At 36.7% G+C, this 21234-nt stretch overlaps 1 protein-coding gene across 20 annotated transcripts in view; it reads left to right on the top strand.

Moving 5' to 3' along the window:
* HACE1 (HECT domain and ankyrin repeat containing E3 ubiquitin protein ligase 1) overlaps nt 1-21234 on the top strand; it is a 48911-nt gene that overhangs the window by 15785 nt on the left and 11892 nt on the right. For 11 of the 20 annotated variants that reach the window (XM_086876666.1, XM_086876661.1, XM_086876649.1 and 8 more), the window contains 10 exons: nt 1386-1492; nt 5221-5467; nt 10324-10661; nt 11769-11837; nt 12466-12553; nt 13777-13888; nt 13971-14068; nt 14252-14339; nt 14947-15096; nt 19983-20179. In XM_086876666.1, the coding sequence (XP_086732792.1) occupies nt 1386-1492; nt 5221-5467; nt 10324-10661; nt 11769-11837; nt 12466-12553; nt 13777-13888; nt 13971-14068; nt 14252-14339; nt 14947-15096; nt 19983-20179 (1494 nt within the window). The remainder of the gene's footprint in view (nt 1-1385; nt 1493-5220; nt 5468-10323; nt 10662-11768; nt 11838-12465; nt 12554-13776; nt 13889-13970; nt 14069-14251; nt 14340-14946; nt 15097-19982; nt 20180-21234) is intronic. The other 9 variants (XM_086876650.1, XM_086876664.1, XM_086876657.1 and 6 more) reach the window with 1 other exon arrangement.

Below are 21234 nucleotides of genomic sequence, written 5' to 3'. Positions count from 1 at the left end.
GATCTAGATAGTTTAAAGAGCAGATATTGCAGGTTTCAATACAAAGGTGGTGGTAGAGCATTCCTAGAGCATCCTATATATACAATTACTTTGTGTATCAGGGCCCATTTTCTTTCATTTAGTCATTATCTGCAGACATACATTCTAGGATGTGTCTTGAGGGTGAATCATCCTGGATTAGCTTAGAAGTTTCTGGTATGAGCACTCATCTGTATGAGGTTGCCTTGTACAATTAGACTGTAAAAGATTGCAGCCACAGTTTAGTTTGATGATTATTTCTGTAGATGAAACAACTGTTTCTTTTTTAATGGTTCTCTTATATCTTGCTTCTTTGGTTATTGTGGGGTAGTGCAATCTAAAGCAAAGAAAAATCAAGGAAAAAATTTGCTTCCTTGATTGTGTAAGGGAAAAGAAGCATGGGATGCCTTTTCCCCCTTGTAAATCTAGCTTGCTGTGGGTTTTTAATACATTCTGTGTTGTAAAATGACTGCAAACAACCTTACAGACTGTAAAAAAAAAATAAGATTTAGTAAGGTGTTGGCTGCCAATTTACTTAATTTAGTTTGCTAGATTTTTGCCATTTTTGTTTTCTCTATGACTCCATTACTTCTACGACAACACTGAGGATTCCCAAGTCAGTGTTTAAATTTCAGAGGCAGGGTTGAGTTTTACAGAGTGACTCAGGTGAGAATTCTCAAAGTGTATGTTAGGTGCAAGGGGAGATGCTATAGGTGATTTAAATTAAAAGAGAAAGAACTAAAACAATGAAACAAAAAGACCTTTTGTATATTGTAGAAGTGAAGAAAATAAGTGAGAAAAATTCTTCATCTGTCTGAGTAATGATGGAGCTGTGTGCAAAAACAAGATCTTAACGAGAGTGTATACAAAATATATTAGTTAATGAGTGGTATAGTTCTGTTTCATTGCTGAAATGTAAACATATATTGAAAATTATTTTCTATGGCCTAAGAAAAAAAGCTTTTCTAAGCTTTTCTTCTTAGTCTTGGGTAATGACCAGTTCATATTTTCTGGAAGTGACAACATAAGGAAACTGGGTATGTGTTACAAGTCAGGACTCATATTTTAAATGTGCAAGTTGTTATTAATTATAAATTAATAATACAGGGTTAAGCATTCACTGTTTGTAACATTCTGTAGTGTTAATACCCTGTGGTACATGCATCAAGTCTAGAATGTGTCCTTTTGCAGTAAGCTTTGTAAATGATTACGAAACATTAACTGAGGTTAGATTAGAAGTTGTACAGTATAGAAGTGCATTATTATTGTTAGATATTACTTGCTGGGTAAAAGTGTTCTACATAACTGATAAATTATTGTTGATCTGATGTTCCTTGACACTTGATGCTTTTGTTTTAATCCTTCAGTTGCGGCAAGTTCTGGAGCACTTGTCTCAGCAGAGCGAAAGCCAGTATCTTAAAATCTTGACAAGTCTTGCTGAAGTTGCTACAACAAATGGTCACAAATTGCTCAGGTAAGTGCGAGGTCACAAGTTGATAAACTACCTGGCAGTTAATATATAATAGTAACTATTAAGTTAGCCACTTAATAGTTTTAATAGTCCAAACTGTCTGATGGATCTGAAATCTGATTTATATGATAATGGCTGTTTAGATCACTGTTTTCACAAAGACTTCAAGAGAGAAAGTTAGTGTCTTTGTACAGCTGCTGGTATCTAGAAGCTTGAGTTGCAGAAAAGTGTATTTTTTGTTTGGTTAATTCGGCTATGTCAGCCCTAGGAAGAGAAGCTTTTTAGACAACTATCAAATAATTTTTTTTGTCTTCACCCTTCTCACTTTTTCTTCCACATTTTTACTTTTCTACATGCTTCCTTAGTATGCTTGAGGAGACTTTTCTGACTTCAGACACCTGTATCATGTTTGCTGGCTCTGGTTGCCTTACATGGCTACTAATATATATGAGATAAAAAATTTCCTTTACCAGTGTGCTGTATCAGCAGCACAAGCAGCAGTAACTTGGGGAAATGAATGGCATAGGCGAACATATTTACTTGGTATGCTTTCCTAGTTTTTGTGGCATCTGTCTGAAGTTGTGCAAAACACTTTGTCTGAAATTTGTTAGAACATTTTACTGTTTTCAACTGCTAACAGGTTTTGGTGCAACCTTTATGTTTTGGATGGCATTTTGGCAAAGAAAGATTTGAGAGTGGTCTGTAATCAGAGAAACCTATCAACATTGGTTGTAGAGGATTATGACTTGAGAAGCTTCTTTTTAACTTGGGCTGGCATCTGAGGAGCCCATCAGTGAGACAGAAAATAAATAGTATATTCTTATTCCTAGATGGCTTTATTTCCTTCCCCATTAGTCATGTTACATTCAAATGGAGCTTGTAGATAGCAGGTCAGAACTTCTGGATGATGGTAGGGAATCCATTACACCCGTAACAAACCAGATTCTGGTGGGTGTTCACTTTGATGAATTAATGTGAAGGTCTGAATCCCTTTAAACTTTGGGGTTAAAGTGTGTAGACATTAATGAAATTTTGTTGTTGCAAAGATAATTTATTGAAGAATTTCTGCTGTTGCTGAGCTTCAGTGTGTATCAGCTTAACTTGTAACACATTGCTTTTTTTGTCTCCAGACTTCCTTAGAGGCAGTAGACTTCCCACAAATAAATTGTTATAAAGTGCAAAAAACCATAGTGCAGGAAAGGGTTTCAAACTTGCTCTGTATAGGGACATTATTGCAAGTTGTGGTAGGTGGGTTACATCATATGAGGTAATATTTGTTTCTGTTTCAGTGTCTTCAGAGGTAAATTAAAAGGATTTGTTACTATTACTGCTCTTCTGATTTGAGCAGCACTCCCTCAGTGTGGATATAGAAAAAGTAGCTCTGTGTCTCTACTGTCTCTGAGTTTGAGCCACCTTATGCTCCTACACTGCTGTGTATGGGTGGGCTAGTGGAAGCTGAAGGGAAGATCGAAGGGTTGCATTGCATTGCCTGAGGACTCATTTCTAGAGATGCCAGTACTTGGAGTGTCCTGTGGACTCTTACTGGCGAGCTTCTGTTTGGTACTCTGTAATATGTCACAACAGAAATGTGATTGCAAAAGAAAACAATTCCAAGACACTTTCACAGACACGGTTTTGCAAAAACTGTCTCTCTCTTCAGCTTGGTTTCCTGGCAGAAGCAGTCAATTTCTACTTCAAGAAATATTTCTCAGTTGCTTTCTTATAAACAGAGTGAGGATTAAGGTAGCATTTGGTGAATACCCTGAACTTGGGCTTCTTTCTTCTTTCTCCTACTTCCAGTAAAAGTGTGTAAAATGTACTTCGTACATGAAATATTCCAATAATATTCTTGCATGGCTGAGCTATCATCTCTATTAGTTTCCTGGGTACTAACCCACAGCATATTGCTTTTGGGTTTGTCTGTTGTTTAGTTCAAAAGTATCTAAAATTGTTTCTTGTAATGCTTCTAGCAAGTATTCAGGAGGGCCACTAAGCTTCTCCCTGAAGACTTCTGCCTTGAGTATGAGCAAGAACCCTGTTTCATGTAGAATTATCTTCACCATGTATTCCCTTTTCCCAAGAAAATAATTGAAGTGTAACATGATTTGGTCTTGCTGGTGCAGGTTAGGCATAGCTGAATGTTTGCAAACATGCCAGTAGAAGTTTCAGTAAACTATTAAAAACCCTCTAAGGTTTTTCTATATATGTGAGTCCTTATCCTGGAGACCAGGATAAGCATAAGGACCAGAATAATGATAAATTTCACCAGGAACACTGCTGCTGAGACATGATAAACTTCAGTCAAAATGTTAGTAGTCTATCTTTTTATTTTTTCTTTTTTTCAATAGTTAACTTCTTGAGCTAGCTTCTTGAATTCATAGATTCTTTTGGTATATAAGCCAAGATTTTTACAAATGCTGATTTTTAGGTGTGATGAGAGCCTCTGGTAACACAATGGCTGACTGCCAGTCAGGGGATTTTCTTTATCTGGTTAAAAACTTAATATTCCTACTGCAGCACTGTTTACTCTCTCTGTTCCTTTCTTATATTGATTTACTGGAAACCTACCTGGTTAAAGTGTAAATTGGCACAAGAAAGTCATACTTTGTATGGTAGTTTGGTAAAATTCTAGGTACATTGCTTTTTAAAGTTAACTCACAGTCATTAAAATGTAGTGCTGAAAACAAATAGGTCTTTTGCTGATGACTTAGGATGAATGAGATCATAATAAAGCTATGCTAGCTGTTACAACTGCCTGTGTTTCAGGTTTGTGAATTAACAGATTATTAATTGCAACAGACGTTTACAGCATCCTATAAGATGTCAGTTTTCTGGTGTTTACCAGTCTCTGGCTGGGAAGCATGCTTTTAAGTTGCAAATACTTCAAGGACATAATTGAATATGTGCTCACTTTTATAATATTTATAAGTTGGTAGGTTTTGATAGAAAAAGAATTAATTTCTTGCAGTTTGTTATGAATTCGAGACAGAGGAATTCTTTCTACTTGGGGTTTAAGAAAGAAAAGCAGGTTGAGTTTGGTGGAGAATGTTCTGCTTGTGCAGAAAGTCATGAATATCTCATATTTTGCACTGGTTTTGGTACAGAGTTCAGTGTTTGCCAATTCAATTAAGGAGACATAAAACTTTTAGTATTATTTGTTGGAAAATAAATTACATAGTGGTGGTTTTGTTTAGTATCTTTTAGATTATGTTTTTCTTCAGTAGAAATAGTGGCATCCTTAACATCCTGATCCCTTGTCTGGTTGAGGTAGTTAATGAGCATCTTGAATAATAGCTGGTGAGCATGGGCTGTGGCAGCATATCTGATCAGTCAGTAGGCTTTTACTGTTGGATGCTCTCTTTTGGGTTGAAAAACATTTTCATCTGGATATCCCAGTTTACTTCATGCACTGAGATTCTTTCTGTAGGAAGCTGAATTTCCTCCTAGGGGTTCATAAGAAGTGCATTAAAAAAAAAAAAGGAAGTATTTTTAAAGATCTGAGATTTGCTGTTCTTACTTCTAAGTTAAAATTACGTGTTAGTGAAATCATAATGCTTATTTGACTTCTGGGGCTTGTGCAGGAAATGAAAGTTAAAATTTACTAGGGTTTGAAGCTTAGGGTTTGTTTTCAGCATGTTTATCACACCCTACCATTAGATTGCTTACTCCTTATTATACTAAATTGCTTCATCTAGGAAAAGAAACTTAAACATTCCATTTTTTTCCCCCAGCTTGTCAAGTAATTATGAAGCTCAAATGAAGAGTCTCTTAAGGATCGTGAGGATATTTTGCCATGTGTTTCGCATTGGCCCATCCTCTCCCAGTAATGGAAATGACATGGGCTACAATGGAAATAAAACTCCAAGAAGTCAGGTGTTCAAGGTCAGAAAAGTATATGATGTTGTTAGGAAGATAGACGTTAAAGAGATGAATTTCACAAAGCATGCATTCATTAATCAGACATCTCATGAACAGGAAGTAAGTTTGGTTGATGTCCCTATCCCTTTTTAAGTTAAACCTACCTTTCTCCTCCTGTATTTTTTTTCCCCACTGAATTAGTTCATTTAGTCACTGATGCACATCTCATGTTATGATTTCTGTTTATTTCTTATTTAATAGATTGTTTATTAGGTGTTGAAGGTTTAGTTACCCAGGTGACTTGGGTAAATTTTGTTTTTATTTCTGTTAAGAGTATAGTAATCTCAAAATATGGTGATATTAATGTAATAGATTATATTAATATAATTGCAAAATGGTAGTTGGAGATACACAGATGGAGTGCTGATCAATAAGCTTTATCCAGCTGCGCAAGATAAATGAAAACAATTGAATTTTTGATCTGTTTGTTGTTCTCACTGTGATCATGAAATCTTTTCCCAAGTTGTTCTGGGATTTTCTTATTATGTGCTTTGAAACATATCAGCTCATTACTACAGTTGCAAGGTTATTGATTTATATCTGCTTTCAAACATGTGCTTAAGATGATTGTCATATAGAGATTTAGTTCCTGAAGGTGTTTGGTGTTTCTATGTTTGTTTGTTAAGGAATCCCTCTGTTAAGGAATCCCTCTGTAGAAAGTCATAGATAACCTTTTTGTAAAGAAGCCCCAGTTGCCTATGTGCCACAGTCTTCATTGGATATACAACTGCCATACTTTTCAGAGCACTTAATAAAAAAGAACTGCAGGGTAATTTTTCTTCTCCATCTTACTCCATATTCTTACACAGCACAGCTCATATCAAGAAATTTAGATGCCAGTAATTACTTGAGGATTTTTCTTTACCTTTGCATTTCTTCTACTGTGATGCAAAAACAGTATTTTGAAATTACTGCAATTATTTGATGGTATATGTTCATCAGGATACTTCTAAGGGCTTTTAAGACAAAGCTGTTTTGGTGAGATCATGGAAGATGATACTCTTAATTCCAGTTTATTTAGTGAAGTATCTCAGTTTTTATTTAAATTTCTTTTCTTGAAAATAAGAAAAGAATTAGGCTGTTAAAAAAACCCAAAAAACATGTAAGCATAAGTATTTGTTCTTCTGGTATCACAATAGTTTTAAGAACAAATTGATTTATATAATGAATATAAACTAGTACTTGAGTCTGAACAATACTGTGTGCAAAATGTAAAGCATTGTACATGGTGCAATGTAATAATTGTCCTTTGGAATTGTTCATCAAAATAGGGCAATAATGTGGGTTTAACCAAAATTCTGTTTTTAAAAAACAGAGCTCTACCCAAACCACAAGAATTATTTTATTAAAGGCAGCACTTTCTAACAGTTTTAATGAAAATTGCTCCAAGTATACCAGATTAAATAACAAGCAGATGTTAAAAACACTTCATATGAGAGCTATCTCCAGTGAGATATTCTACTACCAAGCCCAAAAAGGAAAAAAATGAAGGTTTCCTTCTTTTCAACTCCACATAATTTCAGAACTCAGTATAAAATAAAGAAAAATATTCAATTGCAATTTGCAGAGGAGGTGTTGTATCAGTAGAATCGCTTATCTGTGTGCTCAGATGACTTTGTATGATGAAAGAATTGTCTCTCAGTTTACTCTGCATTTAAGTCTTGTGCAGTAGACTTATATTAAACAACTGTCACAGTTGTTCCAGAAAATATCAGTAATTCTTCCTTGAGTGAAGACAATATGTATGTTTTTAATAAATAAGCAAAATGTATACTACTGTTGCATTATGTAACAAAACAAAAATTTTAGGACAATTTAAAAATTACTATTGCAATTATTGTAATTTATTTAGAAGTTTTGAGTGAGGTAGCCCTGCAGTAGGGCCACTCTTGTGTCCACGGTATTTTAAAGATTAATTTAAATTTCAAACTCAGAAATATAAAACTGCTGATGAGAACTTATTGTTGTTTGGGAATGGGCACGCAGGTCTGGCAGTGTTATTTAATCTCCAGTTGTGGTTGGTTTAGTCTGTTCTTCCCTGAGTTTATGGTAGACTGGGTAGTGGGAGATTAGATGTAGTGCTGAGTGAATTGGGTGACTTCCAGTTTTCTCTTCATCCTACCTTTCTTTCTGCTTTTTTTGTCCTTTCTTTGTAAATGTACTTATGATAGTCTTTTTCACCTTTTGGGAGGAGATAAAAAAGACCTGACTTTTCATAATGCTTCATTAAATTTCTCTGTATCATTTTACTCATTGAACATCTTTTGATGAGTTGTCACTGTAATGTTGCTGGGAAGGGATTAAAACTGTGAGTATTCTTGATCTGAGCCTACTGAAGAATGTTACTGCTTGACAAGGTCAAGAAAATCACAGGGCTATCTGTGCTTTATATTTTAGGCTTTAAATATTTAGGAATTCTCTGTATGTGATTCAGGCCTATCCAGGTGCTTTAAAGTGGAAGCACTAGCTAATGATAACACATTCTTGTACTGATCCTGTAAGATACAAAAAAAGTCATTGAATTTTGTCTCCCAAGCTTGAAACAAGCTGCTAACTCAAATGAGTTCTTACCAGTGAGAAACTTTGAGTAGTAATTTTGACCAGGTTTACGGTCATTACTTTTCCATGTATTGCTCTTCCAATTTCTGTTCAGTGTTATCACATATTAAGGAAACTTGCTGCAAAATTTCTCTGTAATTGAATAAGGTTGGGAAGTGCTTAATGTTTTTATCTTGTTTCAGATACTGTTCTTTTCTAGAATTGAGGTAACTTCTCTGCTGTGACAAAGTCACTTCATGGATTAGAGACCTCCTGCACCCTGTGTCTTAAAAAGCTATCTGACATCTGGCAAAAGATTTTGCTTCAGTGTTGCAGTTTGAATATGGATTTGGTTACTGGTCTTGCTTTCTAGATGAGTAAAGAGGAAGGCATTGTTTGCATAGGTAAATTCTTGTGTTTGGGAGGTAAGGTGTGCAGCTATAAAAGCTTGGTACTCCATCAGACTTGGTTGTATCATCTAGAGAAACTTTTCTGCACTGCGAAATATGACATCTGAAGTTTGAGTGAAGGTCTTTGTTTAATATGGGGTTCATGGTAAGAATTGACTGAAAAATGCTAACTAGTACTTTGAAGAAAACATTGCGAGTGGTTTGATGGAATATGTCTGTATGCCACTTAAGAAGGTCTGGTCGTGGAAGCCAACATAAAATGCTGACAGTTGTGGATATTGAAGTGATGGGCAATATTTAGTTGTTGTACATCCTGGAATTGGACTGGAAAGAAAGAAAATGAAATGTTATAGCTGCTGTGCTTGACTAGACTTTTGAATGAGTTTATAATCAGAAGCTGTGAAGAACTAGCTTTGGAAAAACAAATTGAGTGGAAAAGTTCTGAAAGGTGTGCTAAATCTGTGGGAAATAAAAGACAAACCACAGGGGAATATGGTGTCTGGCAAGCTAAACATTGAAAAGTATGAGAGAAAAAACCTAGATTTTAGTGTTCTACTAAATAACTAGTTTTTCCTGAGCTACAGATTAAGAGTACAGATGCATTTCAATTCTTCAGTGTGTTCCGTTAATCCTATTTTCCATCAGAAAGTTTTTTTACTTTGTATTTTGTGGTAAAGGTCTGCCAGATAGGTCTTGGAAAGAGGATAACTTGATCCTGTATGGCAGACAGTTATGTAGAAAATACTGCTTGCGCTGGAGGTATTCAGATCACCATCTAGAGAAGTACACAGTCACTAGGAGCATAAGCATTACGTTATTATTAATAAGCATTAAGTGATAACAAAGTATTGAGCAAAGCCTACAAGTATTAGACATAAGGGTGGCTTTCCCCCACACTCCTACTGGGGAAAAATGGAAGTGTAGTGGTAAATTTTTAAATGGTGAATTTCAGCAGAATCTTTTAATACACAGCTCTTATGAGAAGTAATTTACTGTGTATTGAGAGCGTGTCAGCTATGAGGTGCTGACAGTGCTCTAGATAGTGTACAGATGCTGTGAGCAGCTCTTTATTTTCAAAAGCAACCTGAGAACATAACTTTCAGTGTTTGCTAAGTCTTTGAATGTTTTCACTGGTGAAAAATGTTGATGCAACAGTAATACATGGAAAAAGGACTCCATTAAGAAGTTCACTCCTACTTTTGTAATGCTGTGAAGTACTAGAGTTGATGGCCTCCCTGTAGGAGTCATATCACTGTGCTCACTAGACTGTAGGCTTGTGAAACAAGCCTTTAAACACCATTAAGGGACAGGCCAGTTAGCCCTTATGGATTTTGTTATGCTCATGAGAAGGGCACAGGCCTTATCCCTTTTTCTTCCGTGTAGTAGGCCTGCAGCTCACAGTAGGTGTGTAATGAGGGAATTGTACTGGATTTCAATTATATTGGGCTTTAGCTCACATTATGCATAAAGCACATTCTTACTAGACATGTGCATGAACCTGAATCTCAGTGGTGTTATCTGGGATTTCCTGCATCTTCTTAGTAAAGGAAGCTCCTTTGACCAGGTTCTTCATAAAGAATTGGCACTCTCTTACTCTAGAAACTCAACCTGTGTTTCCCTGCTTGGCTGCAGTGGTTAGGCAGTAATGTGTTGTGTGAAGCCAAACAACTGGCTGTCATATAGTTCAGTTCTATAGTCCTTCTGTAGTTCTTTTTAAATGAGTTTACCTTTCTTCCATCTGCTGCTTGATTTTCCTTCTATATGAAATTTTCTCTTTGTGCTGTTTGGCTACAAATGCAGAATTTTTTATGAGTATTTGCCTCTTATCTCTAACATGACCTCTAAAGGATCATTTAAAGCTTTAAAATGTGCATGATATTTATTTGCCTTAAGAGGATTATCACATTGTTAATACTGTCTAATGTTAACACGTTCTTTTTTGTCTGTTTTTTCGTGTGTTTATTGCAGCCGCTGGAACTGCTCTGGCATTCTCTGGATGAATGGCTTGTTCTGATAGCCACAGAGCTGATGAAAAACAAAAGGGACTCTGCCAACATTACTTCTATTTTATTGAAGCAAAAAGGACCAGATCACCAAGATGCTACTCCTGCACCTTCTTTTGCCACTGCAGGGACTGAGGGAAGAAAAGAGCTGTCCACTGATGCAGTTGAGTTAAAAACATATGATGTTGCTGGGAAGCAGGAAGCTTGTGCTGATTGTCAGGATGTTATCTCCATGACAGCAAACAGGCTAAGTGCTGTCATTCAAGCCTTCTATATGTGCTGTTCCTGTCAGATGCCTCAGGGGTAAGGAGATGATTCATTTTTCTTACCCAAACTATTACCATTTTAAAATAATACATACTTTCTTGGAAGAGTGTTGATACTGACCACATTGTATTAGTGACAATCAAGGTTGTGCTGTTTAATGTTTAACTAGTTCAGTTATTTGAATGTTGTTTTTTTTTAATGGTTCTAAAGGCACCAAACAGCACTGCAGGTTTTCCATAGTGCTGCTGCCCATGAATGTAGCTGCACTGGGGCACATTTTGTATTGAATGTGTAATGGCTCTTGGTAATCATGTAGTATACTCATAGGTAGTAGGATTTTGATATTTTGAAACTTAGCTGTATTTGCTGTTAGTTCTTAATGTAAAATTAACCCTGAATTTAATGTGATTATCCAGCAAGAAGAGCTATAAGCTCAGAAGAAAAAAACAGTGAGTTATCTTTGTGGATGATAGCCGGGGCAAAACTTATTTGACTATATTATATATAACAAGGAGAGTTCAGTCTCAAAGTAATGCTCACTTGGAATCCTGTCCCAGGCTGATAAACATGTAGTTTTGTGTGGAACATGCAGTTCAATTTAGGTAAGCCTAATATCATTGAGGTCTGGTTTAAAAAAGGAAACAACTGTGACCACTTGTAACTGACGTCCTGGTCTGTCCAAGATTGTTATGGTTTATATTTGTGACTTTGGCCCTCATGAGTAGAAGATTAGGCAAGTATGATGGCATTACAAGCTTCCTGAGGAATCTAGAAGCAAGGGCCCCACTACATGACAACTTTTGGTTATTCCTAATCACCATAAGAGCTTTTCTTTTTCTGCCAAATTGAGTTGGATAAAAGCTTTCAAATTGGCCAGTAATATTTGTCTGGGGCATAGTTTTCTGTGGATGTTCTGGAAGATGACTGATTATTGACATTTTTGCCTTTTCTGTTAGTTCAGTAATGGATCAGTAACACTTAGTTCAATATGAGATCTTAATGCTGTTGAATATTTAGTTTAATTTAGCTAAACAGCATCAGTTTCAATTTGTGTAGTATTTATTTAAAGAAAACCCAACAATTTGTGTAATTCAAATTAGTTTCAGTTGCACTAACCAAAAACATCTTCTGATTTTTGAACAGGATGACATCACCTCGTTTTATAGAATTTGTTTGTAAACATGATGATGTCCTTAAGTGTTTTGTTAATCGGTAAGCTTCAATAAATATGGGCCTTGTAATCCTTCCCTCTGTTCCTCCCTGGCAATAATTAATTTTTTTCTTCTTACTGAGTTTTATATTTAGATTGTTGCTGTGATATATGAACAATATGCAATTTAATGGTCTTGCTGAACTTAAGGGAGTGTAGATTAATGATTCAGAGCTCAGACTTAAATTAACTCTTCTGCATTTTTAAGTGATCTATTTGAACGAAATCTATTTCACAGAGCAACAGAATAATTTGATGAATGGATTCTTTCCTTATATTTGTTCCAAATAAGGCCTTCCCTTTTAAGGTAGATGAAAATCTTCATTCTTCCTCAAATGTGTGACGACTTAAAGGAGTATAAACCATCTTTGTACAGTTGGCTGTTTCCAGCATTTCTCTGGGACTGCCAGGTTTATAACCTTCCTTCTGTGTGGCAAGCTGCTTCTAATCCTCCCATGTTTAACAGATGAGGTAGTATAAGTTGTTTGGAAAAAGAATTAGGAAAAAGTGATAAAATATAATCTTGAAACTTGTCTAAGATTAATTGCGTTGCTTCTTTATGTAGACTTTTTGCATCACAAAACATTATTATTCAATCTCTAACAGGCTTCTAACCTGTTTTTCTTTCAGAAATCCCAAAATAATTTTTGATCACTTTCATTTTCTTCTGGAGTGTCCTGAACTAATGTCCAGATTTATGCACATCATAAAAGCTCAGGTAAATGTCAGCAGCTGCTTAGTTACAACTTCTGTGATTATACACAGGGTGTTTTTTTTAAAAAAATAATACTTAAAGAAAATCCATTTTGGGAGGATGAAAGAGCTAAACATGGCCTCTAGTGCTTCTGAATACATAATGTGGAAATACCATATTTAACAGACATGGCGGCCAGATCTCTGTATTCATAATTCTCTAAAATACGTGAGTGTGTCTATTTGAGATAACCAGTGTTGGATGTGTCTTACAAGTCCAACTTTCACTTAAAGAATGAAATTTCTGTTTCTAAATCTGTTTGTGCACATCTAATAGATTGGGCTTTAAAATGCTTTACCTCCCCCTAAATGACTTATATTTTGAGACAAACCAGAGGATAAATACATCACTATTAATTGATTTGGTCATAATTAGTGGCAACTCCTTTAGTGGAACATCACGTTGTCTTGTTGTCTGTTCCAACAGCTTTATTTCCTTAGTTGTGAACCATACTGTGCTTTTATTTTTAAAGATAAAATGCTTTTATTAATCCAGTTTCATTTCTGGGGCATGGTGTTGGTGTATTGTTTATTCATTCTTTCGTTATGATGTGTGTTTGTGAAATTTCCTACGTATGAATGAATAATGAGGAGACCCCGAGAGCTCTTTGTTAGATCAACTCATGTACGTGCTGTGAACTGCAGGGGATGAGAAGGGCCATACTTGTGTCATATCTGTCTTGAAAGAGCTGCAAAATGTCTATATAAATACTGAGTCAAATAAGTTAGAACTTTCTAACCTGGGAATTGCTTTGTAAGGTTTCTCATTCCTTTGGGCTGTTCTATATTGCCAGTGAACCTTACTGCAAATAGGGCTGGTTCATATTACTTGTGCTTCTGTGGTTGATTATCAGTAGTTTTACAGAAACCAGTAACTTATTTCTTATCTAAGTTCGTTCATGCTCTCCCCTAACCTGTAAAAAGTTTTGTGCTGTTTTTCTCTTCCATGGAAAACTTCAGTAGCTATTTCTGGACAGCTGTTGGTCCAGTCTTTCTGCACACTCAGCTTCAGCAACCACTCAAGCTCATGTCTAGTCCTTTCTTCTTCCTAAAATACTGTATAGCATGTTGGGGTAACTCTGCACATCTCAAAAATCAATTCAGAATTATGCATAACCATTTGCTTATGGGAGAGGAATTTTTCAGAGGAATGCATGTGTATGATATGATTTGCACCTTGTTTTGTAGCCATTTAAAGATCGCTGTGAATGGTTCTATGAACATCTGCACGCCGGGCAGCCAGATTCAGACATGGTGCACAGGCCTGTCAGTGAAAATGACATACTTTTGGTTCACAGAGGTATTGTGTTCTAAATGTAATTAGTGTGTCTTTGAAGGATGATGAATGAAGATTAAAAAAATAATTGGTATTTTGTGTTTAGATTCTATTTTTAGGAGTAGCTGTGAAGTTGTGTCTAAAGCAAACTGTGCGAAATTAAAGCAGGGGATCGCTGTGAGATTTCATGGAGAAGAAGGCATGGTGGGTAAAAGTGCATGGTTTGTTTTATGGCATTTTCATATGGAAATATTAATTCTCATTCACAAGTGTGATTTTGAACTAAAGCCTACTTTAAAATCACTTTAAAATAAATATGTGGTTACTCAGCATAACTATTGCGTGAAAGTTTTGTGTACTAATACCTTTTATTCTCTTGACATGCAGGGACAGGGCGTGGTGCGTGAATGGTTTGATATCTTATCCAGTGAAATAGTTAACCCAGATTATGCCTTATTTACCCAGTCAGCTGATGGTATGTCTCTGCCTTTTTTTTTTTTTTTTTTTTCCCCTAGGTTTAGGGTGTCATTTTTTATAAAAGCATTTTTATAATACAAAAAAATCTGTGTAGAGGCACAGATTATTTCATGAAAGCTAAAAGGAGAGGTTCTGCCTGTTCAAAGTAGTCTTCTCCAAGGAGACTAGGAATGGACTGTATCCTGCCTATGTCTGGCTGGAGACAGGTGAAAGAAAGTGGATATATTCTCGTCCTTCCTTTGAGCATGTTCACAAGTTGATAGAACCGAAGCCCATTAGAGTGAGTAAAACATATATATATGTAGCAATATAGTAAAATGGAGGACCAAATTTAGCCGTTGGTAATTACCCTTTTGCTGATGATAATTATTTCAGAACAGTGCCTTGGAGAGTGGATTAACAGTATCATTGTAATAAGATGTCATTACATTCTAAGACATTTCTTTCTGACACCTTTCTTCTGTAAACAAAATACCTCAAACAGACTTTCAAAATCCCAAGATAAAACTCTTGCAATGTTTTCAGATGCTTAGTGTGTTTGATAAATAAAAGTTTAATTTAAAATAAAGAAAATAATGGAATGTGATAATGTTTTTGTTTTATAGGAACAACTTTCCAGCCGAACAGCAACTCTTCTGTAAATCCAGATCATTTGAACTACTTTCGTTTCGCAGGCCAGATCCTGGGGCTGGCTCTGAATCACAGGCAGCTGGTGAACATATACTTCACAAGGTCATTCTACAAACATATTCTTGGTATGGTTTTATTCGAATCCTGCTTATTAGTCATAACAGTTGTCTGAGTAGTAAACCTTTCCCTTTTTTACTTTTGTGTATGTGTATGTTAAAAGTGAAAAAGCCGTGGAAATTAATGTCTTGCTAGCCTTTCATGTACCTCGGATTCACAACAATTCTTTGCATCACAGTTGTGAAGCTTATTTGCTCTTCTGAGTAGTGTCATTCTTGAGAAATGAAAATAATTGTTCCCTAGTTAGCTTAAAGTTGAGAATGCTTGTGAACTCTGGCAAAAATCTATTAGGCATTCTTGATCATGTCTGAAGTTCTCCACTTGTGCAGCAGTTTTTAAAAAATTGAAACCCTGCTGTTGAAAACCTCGCTGTCTACTGACTCCAACAAATACTACTTACTTTCCAAAGTAATGTTTTAGGTTCATCCTGTCTCCTTAATGAGACAAGTTAGTTCATGTGCTTTTACTGTAGCATTCAAGAAGCTTGGACAGATGTTTCTATAGAAATGTAACCTTTTTAGTAGAGGATAAGTTCTGTTTGCTGGTAGTAGCTGTGGTCTAGGGCTCTTCTCTGCTCTTTAAGAACCTTTGTGAATCTTGGTTGCTGAACAAGATGCCCTTCTTCTGCATTGTCATTTAAACACTTCTCTTGAAAGAAGGTGATTCCTTTTGCATTCTTGTTACTCCTCCAAGTACATAAATTCATTTGCTGTTGCATGCAGAATTTCCTTTGTGTTTGATCACTAATCTTCTTTGGAAGTATAAGATGGCTTAATGGGTTTTTTTACCCACAGTCTTTTTTTGTCATACTTGCTGAGTCCAGGACAGATTAACTCTAAACTTCAGTTAAGTTTACTGTTTATCTTCCCTGAAAGTGTTCAGAGAACACTTGTTGTTCATTGAAGGTGCAGGCTCAGTTTTCTTTGTCAAGATCTTCTTCAGGAAGCATAGAGGAACATATTTTACTTCTCTCCCTCAGTGCTACTTTCTGTGGCAGGAGAGTGACTATGCTGGGCAAGAGCCAGTGGAGCACAGCCAGTCTGCAGCAGCAGCATGTTGGCAGTGCTCCATCAGGTGCCCCTAGCCACTGATCTTCACACAGGAGGGTGGTTCTAAAGCAGGGATATCATTGCATGGCACAGTTTGGTGCTGACTTAAGCCTTGGCCTCTGACATTTAGAGTGAGTAGATGAATCATGGATGATTTGGGTTTGAAGATACCTTAGATACCTTGCGCAGAGACACCTTCCTCTAGACCAGGTTGCTCAAAGCCCTGTACAGCTTCATCTTGGAACACTTGCAGGGGTTGGAAGGACTGGGCGACCTGTTCCATTGCCTCATCACCCCCACAGTAAAGAAATCCTCCCTAATATCTAATCTAAACTTACTGTCTTTCAGATTTAACCCATTCCCCTTTGTCCTGTCATTACTTGCCTGTGTCAAAAGTCCCTCTCCAGCTCTTTTGTAGGCTGCCTTCTGGTGCTGGAAGGCTGCTTGAAGGTCTCCCTGGAGCTTTCTCTTCTCCAGGCTGAAACATGTCCAGCCTTCAGTTTTCATAGGAGAGGTGCTTCAGCCATCTGATCATCATTGTAACCTCTTCTGGACTTGCTCCAACAGGTCTGTGTCCTTATGTTGGGGCCTCAGAACTGGATGCAGTGCTCCAGATGAGTGTGAGGTAGAGGGAGAGAATCATTGCCTTTGATCTGATGGCCATGCTGCTTTCATTGCTATGAATAACACAGGCTAATCTCCTTGTGATGTATTCACAAAAAAGAAAATCTTATTTTTCTGCTGTTCCATGTTACCTTGAGAATCGTGAAATGTTGATCTTGTCACCTCTTTTGGAAATGACTGTTAGTGATGATATGCTTGATTTATTGGTTTCTGAATTGACAAGATGATCCATTACTTTTTTTTTTCACTTTGCTAGAATAACTATTGCAAACCAAGCAGCAGTCATTAGTCTCTGTTAATAAGGTCTAACTGGTCTTAATAAGGTCTTGTCATTCCAACATTCTGTTTTACAGGTATCCTAGAACTTTATAGAGGTTTATACACATTCAACTTGTTTAAGGTCAAGAGCTTTATCACTTCTTATTACTTAATCAGAGACAAAGAACTGGAAAAATTACACCTCTGCTTCTCAAAATAGTTGCTTTTTCTGCCTCAGTCACTGTGATTTATTTAAACCTCGCCAAGGCCTTTTCCATCAGCTTTGCACTTCTCCTATCTTCTTGTTTAAGGAATCAGTTGCGCAGTAGTGGATGCTCCTGAGTGGATTTGTTTTATTTTTGCTAGCTCTTGTTCATGCCAAATACAAGTTATCTGGTTACTGACATAGAAATTCCCTTCAGCTCCTTGTTAGGCCTTAAGTAAAGGAGTTTGAACTCTCTTGGAGTCTGTTTTCACTCCTTCGGTTTCTCACCTTGCACTGAGATCCTTGTTTCCTGTAGGGAAAGTATATGCATCTGCTGATGGCACTGAAACCACCAGTTGTGTGCTAAGCCCTTCTGTATCTGAGGAACACTGTGAATCTCTTTCAGAAACTCCTCTTTTTAGCCAACAGACATGATGTGGAAGTGCCTTAATTGGAAGCTGAAACCTGTATGCACAAATGTTCATACATTTCTTTGAGTCTTGTGTGGGTGCACACCTTTTTCCACTGTGGTGAGTTGAGAGCTTCCTGCAGCAATATCTGGTAGGTGAGGAAAGATCACTAACTTACGTGATGACTCAGCTAACACATAACTAATGTGCTTTATAAGGTATTAGGTATGTAGTGTGCATGATTTTTTTTTTTTGTGTGTGTGTGTTCTGTGAAACCAAACATTGTTCCATAGGTCTGCATGTTTATTAAGGCTGCATTCTGTTCCAGATGTGGCACAGGGAGAAATACAGGCAGAAATTAGTAAGACCTCTTAGGTTTATTTTTCTCATACTTCTTATCTATCAGCCTTCTGCTTAAACGGGGGAGGAGCGGATGATTTCTCTAGTGCTGTTTTCCAGTTACTTTGTATTTCTTTACAGATAAGGTTACTTTCCTGTTTGTAAAAAGAAACTTCCATCTCCAGCTTATAAAGACAGCAGATAAATTCTTAACTGTTCTATCTAGTCTTACATTCCACTCTCAAATAGAAAGTAGTCCTTGAAATGGCATAAACAAAAGTGAAAATTAATTTCTGGGTCAGTGTATTTTGAACTGGAGGCCTTAAAACCTTGAATAATTAATGAGCTTGTCTCAGAGCTTACCTGTAATATCTCTTTGAAGTTCTGTGTTGCACAGAAATACTTGCTTCTCACAATTACGCTATGCTAGATTTCTCTTCCTTTTCAAACTACAGGGGTCTCAAGGGCATACAAGAGAAAGATAGATAGTATTTTGTGGGATTCAAATTTTATCATGATAAATCTGATGATTTTTTTATAACTGCCTGCTTGAGTCCATTCATTGGTAAAATATCTGACGCCCAAATGACTGAGCTTAGTGCTTTGGTCTCACAACATGCTGGCTATGATTGTACTCTCATCATAACACTTGTTGAGTTTCTTCTCTAAAGGAGGAGTCTCTGATTCCTACTTTTCAGTCTTTCCCCACATCCTTATTTCCACGTTTCGTGTGTCAAATGCACATAAGCTTGCTAGTTGGCAAAAGTGAAAGTCCTTTGGAAACTACTAGACAGCTGTTAGATTTTTTTTGTTTTGAGCGACATGACAGTGATATTTAATTAGTAAGTTATCTATCCCTATCTTAAACTGGAGTGTTGCTTGATTTTATTTGAAAAACAATGCCTTAGAGCTATATACACACACCCTTTCAGCACTTGTCAGCTCTTCCTGGGAAATACTATAGTACTTTTTACACTTGGATGTTTTGCAGTGGCTGCTAACCTTTGAATTTTGTGTTTCTGTGGGGTACTGCATTCACAGTCCATAGTGTGCTAAGGCTTCTACTAATGGACATCCTTATGACACTGCACAATGCAGGGAAGATGGTGAAGCAAGGACAGTATTTCCAAATAGCTTGCTGTTCTCTAAACCTACTGCTACCCTCAATCCCTGCCCCTTTCCCCAGATATCGTGTCTGTGGTGGTAGAGTTGAAGTATCTATCATGCCAGAGTTAAAATATTTAAGGTCTGCTTTCTTGTGAAGAAGGTAGCTCTCTTGTAAACTAGGGTCAGTTTGTTCCAGGCCCATTTGCTCAAATGTGCTTGAGTGCCATGCCTGTGAAGGGTTTGAAAATAGGCATTTACATGTATCTGTATCTGGATAAAAGTCAGATTTCTAGAAAATCTCCTTTTAATGCTTCTAAATGACTTGCAAGTTTAATTGGAAATGTAAAATTCCTATAATAATAGGTCTAAACTGTGTAATAGATCTCATTTCAAATATGATTAAAAAGAACACTGAAGGGTAATGAGAGTTTTCTGAGTACAGAAAGATTGTTTAAAATTGTCTTCCCCCCCCGCCCCAAGTAATGCTCTGGGTGAAAAGGTGCTGTTACAGAAAATATGGTACTTGTGTTTCTAAAATGTAGGTGGAAAACTTTAAGACTTGTAGGAAACATTTAACATTTTGTGTTCAGAATAAGTAGATGCTTTTACTGAAATCCATTAGTGAACTAAAATTATGCAAATTGGTTTTGCCTGAGAGTTATGTCATTTGCTTCACTAGGAGGAAAAACATATAGAGGAAACTTGAATCTGTAGTATTTTAAAAATACAGCTGCACAGTTCTGTAGTTCACAACCGTGCATCCCTTTTTCCCTTTTCCTATTACTGCATTATTCTGGTTTGTCTCTAGAGGGCAATCTTCTACCACATATTGAGTCAGAACCCTTTTTGCTTTATCCCATTTATTTGAGCAGTTTTGTCTCTTTCCTTTATTTTTTTCCTAGGCATACCTGTAAATTATCAGGATGTAGCATCTATTGATCCAGAGTATGCAAAGAACTTGCAGTGGATTTTAGATAACGATATCAGTGATCTGGGTTTAGAGCTGACCTTCTCTGTTGAGACCGATGTCTTTGGAGCAATGGAAGAAGTGCCATTGAAGCCAGGGGGTGCAGGTATACTTGTTACACAGGAAAACAAGGTGAGTGTACAGGTTTATTAACAAGATGATAGTATAGGAAAAGCCATTGGACTGACTTTCTGAATAACTGGAATGATGAATGGTATACCTGTTTTGAAGAAAACATAAAAAGAATTCAAGTTGCCAACACTCTTCCCCCTTTTTCTAGGTTAGCATGTTACAGAAACAGTACTACTCAAAATCTTTAAAAGAGTTCTGATTAGAGGTTCTTCTTTCTGCCAGAACTGTGGAAGGGAAATAGGATCAATTTAAATGAAGGATTTATTTTAAAAGTTACAAATACTCCTAAAGTTATGTCTTTCATATATACACCAAGAATGTCAAACAGTAGCAGTTGCTAAACATAAAATTATAGGTAATGTTTCAAAGTGTGCTGCCTGCTAGGCCAGTCTATAGCACTGGATTGCTCAAATTAATGTGCAGGTAATGGACAGAATAAAAGTCTGCAGGAAGCTTTTTCAACCATTTGCAAGGCACTTGGTGTGTATGGAAATAACCTGCTTTTTGAATTTACTTTAGCAGGTTGAAAAGCCCCCAATTCCTCTGGAGCATTAATTGAAAAAAAAAAAAAAGAAATGTGGGAAAACACAGCCAGATTTTGAAAAATTGTCTAGAAATTATGATAAACACAAGTCTAATTGAATCCTGCAGTTACTGACTAAACAGTTCTGAGTTTACACTGCAGGAGTGTCACAGGTAGACCTGCAGTTTTTTTGTAACATTGACCCTTGTTCCTGATGTCTGCTTTGTGTTCTGATTTCCATTTGTGTTGGGCTGGCTGAGCCTGTTCTCTGTGCTCAGTAAGCATTTGGCTTCAGGAGTGGTGTCAGCAGCTGCTGCACTGGAGAGCAGCCGCTTGGTGTCAGCCTTTGTTGCAAGGACATTGCAGTTTGTGTTGGAGCAATTGGTACTGGATTCTTGTAGCCTTAATCCTCATTTTCATTAAGGCACAGTGTCATTCCAATAGCAGGAATACATATTATTAGCCTAATTCTGCACTGATTCCTGCAATACAGTCATTTGTGGAAGAATACAGATGATAAAACAAGTGTAAT

The sequence above is a fragment of the Cyanistes caeruleus genome, chromosome 2 (genome assembly GCF_971803275.1).
Source record: "Cyanistes caeruleus chromosome 2, bCyaCae1.hap1.1, whole genome shotgun sequence".
Classification (NCBI taxonomy): domain Eukaryota; kingdom Metazoa; phylum Chordata; class Aves; order Passeriformes; family Paridae; genus Cyanistes; species Cyanistes caeruleus.
The sequence above is the reverse complement of the archived record's forward strand: the minus strand, read 5'-3'. Positions and strand labels throughout refer to the sequence as shown.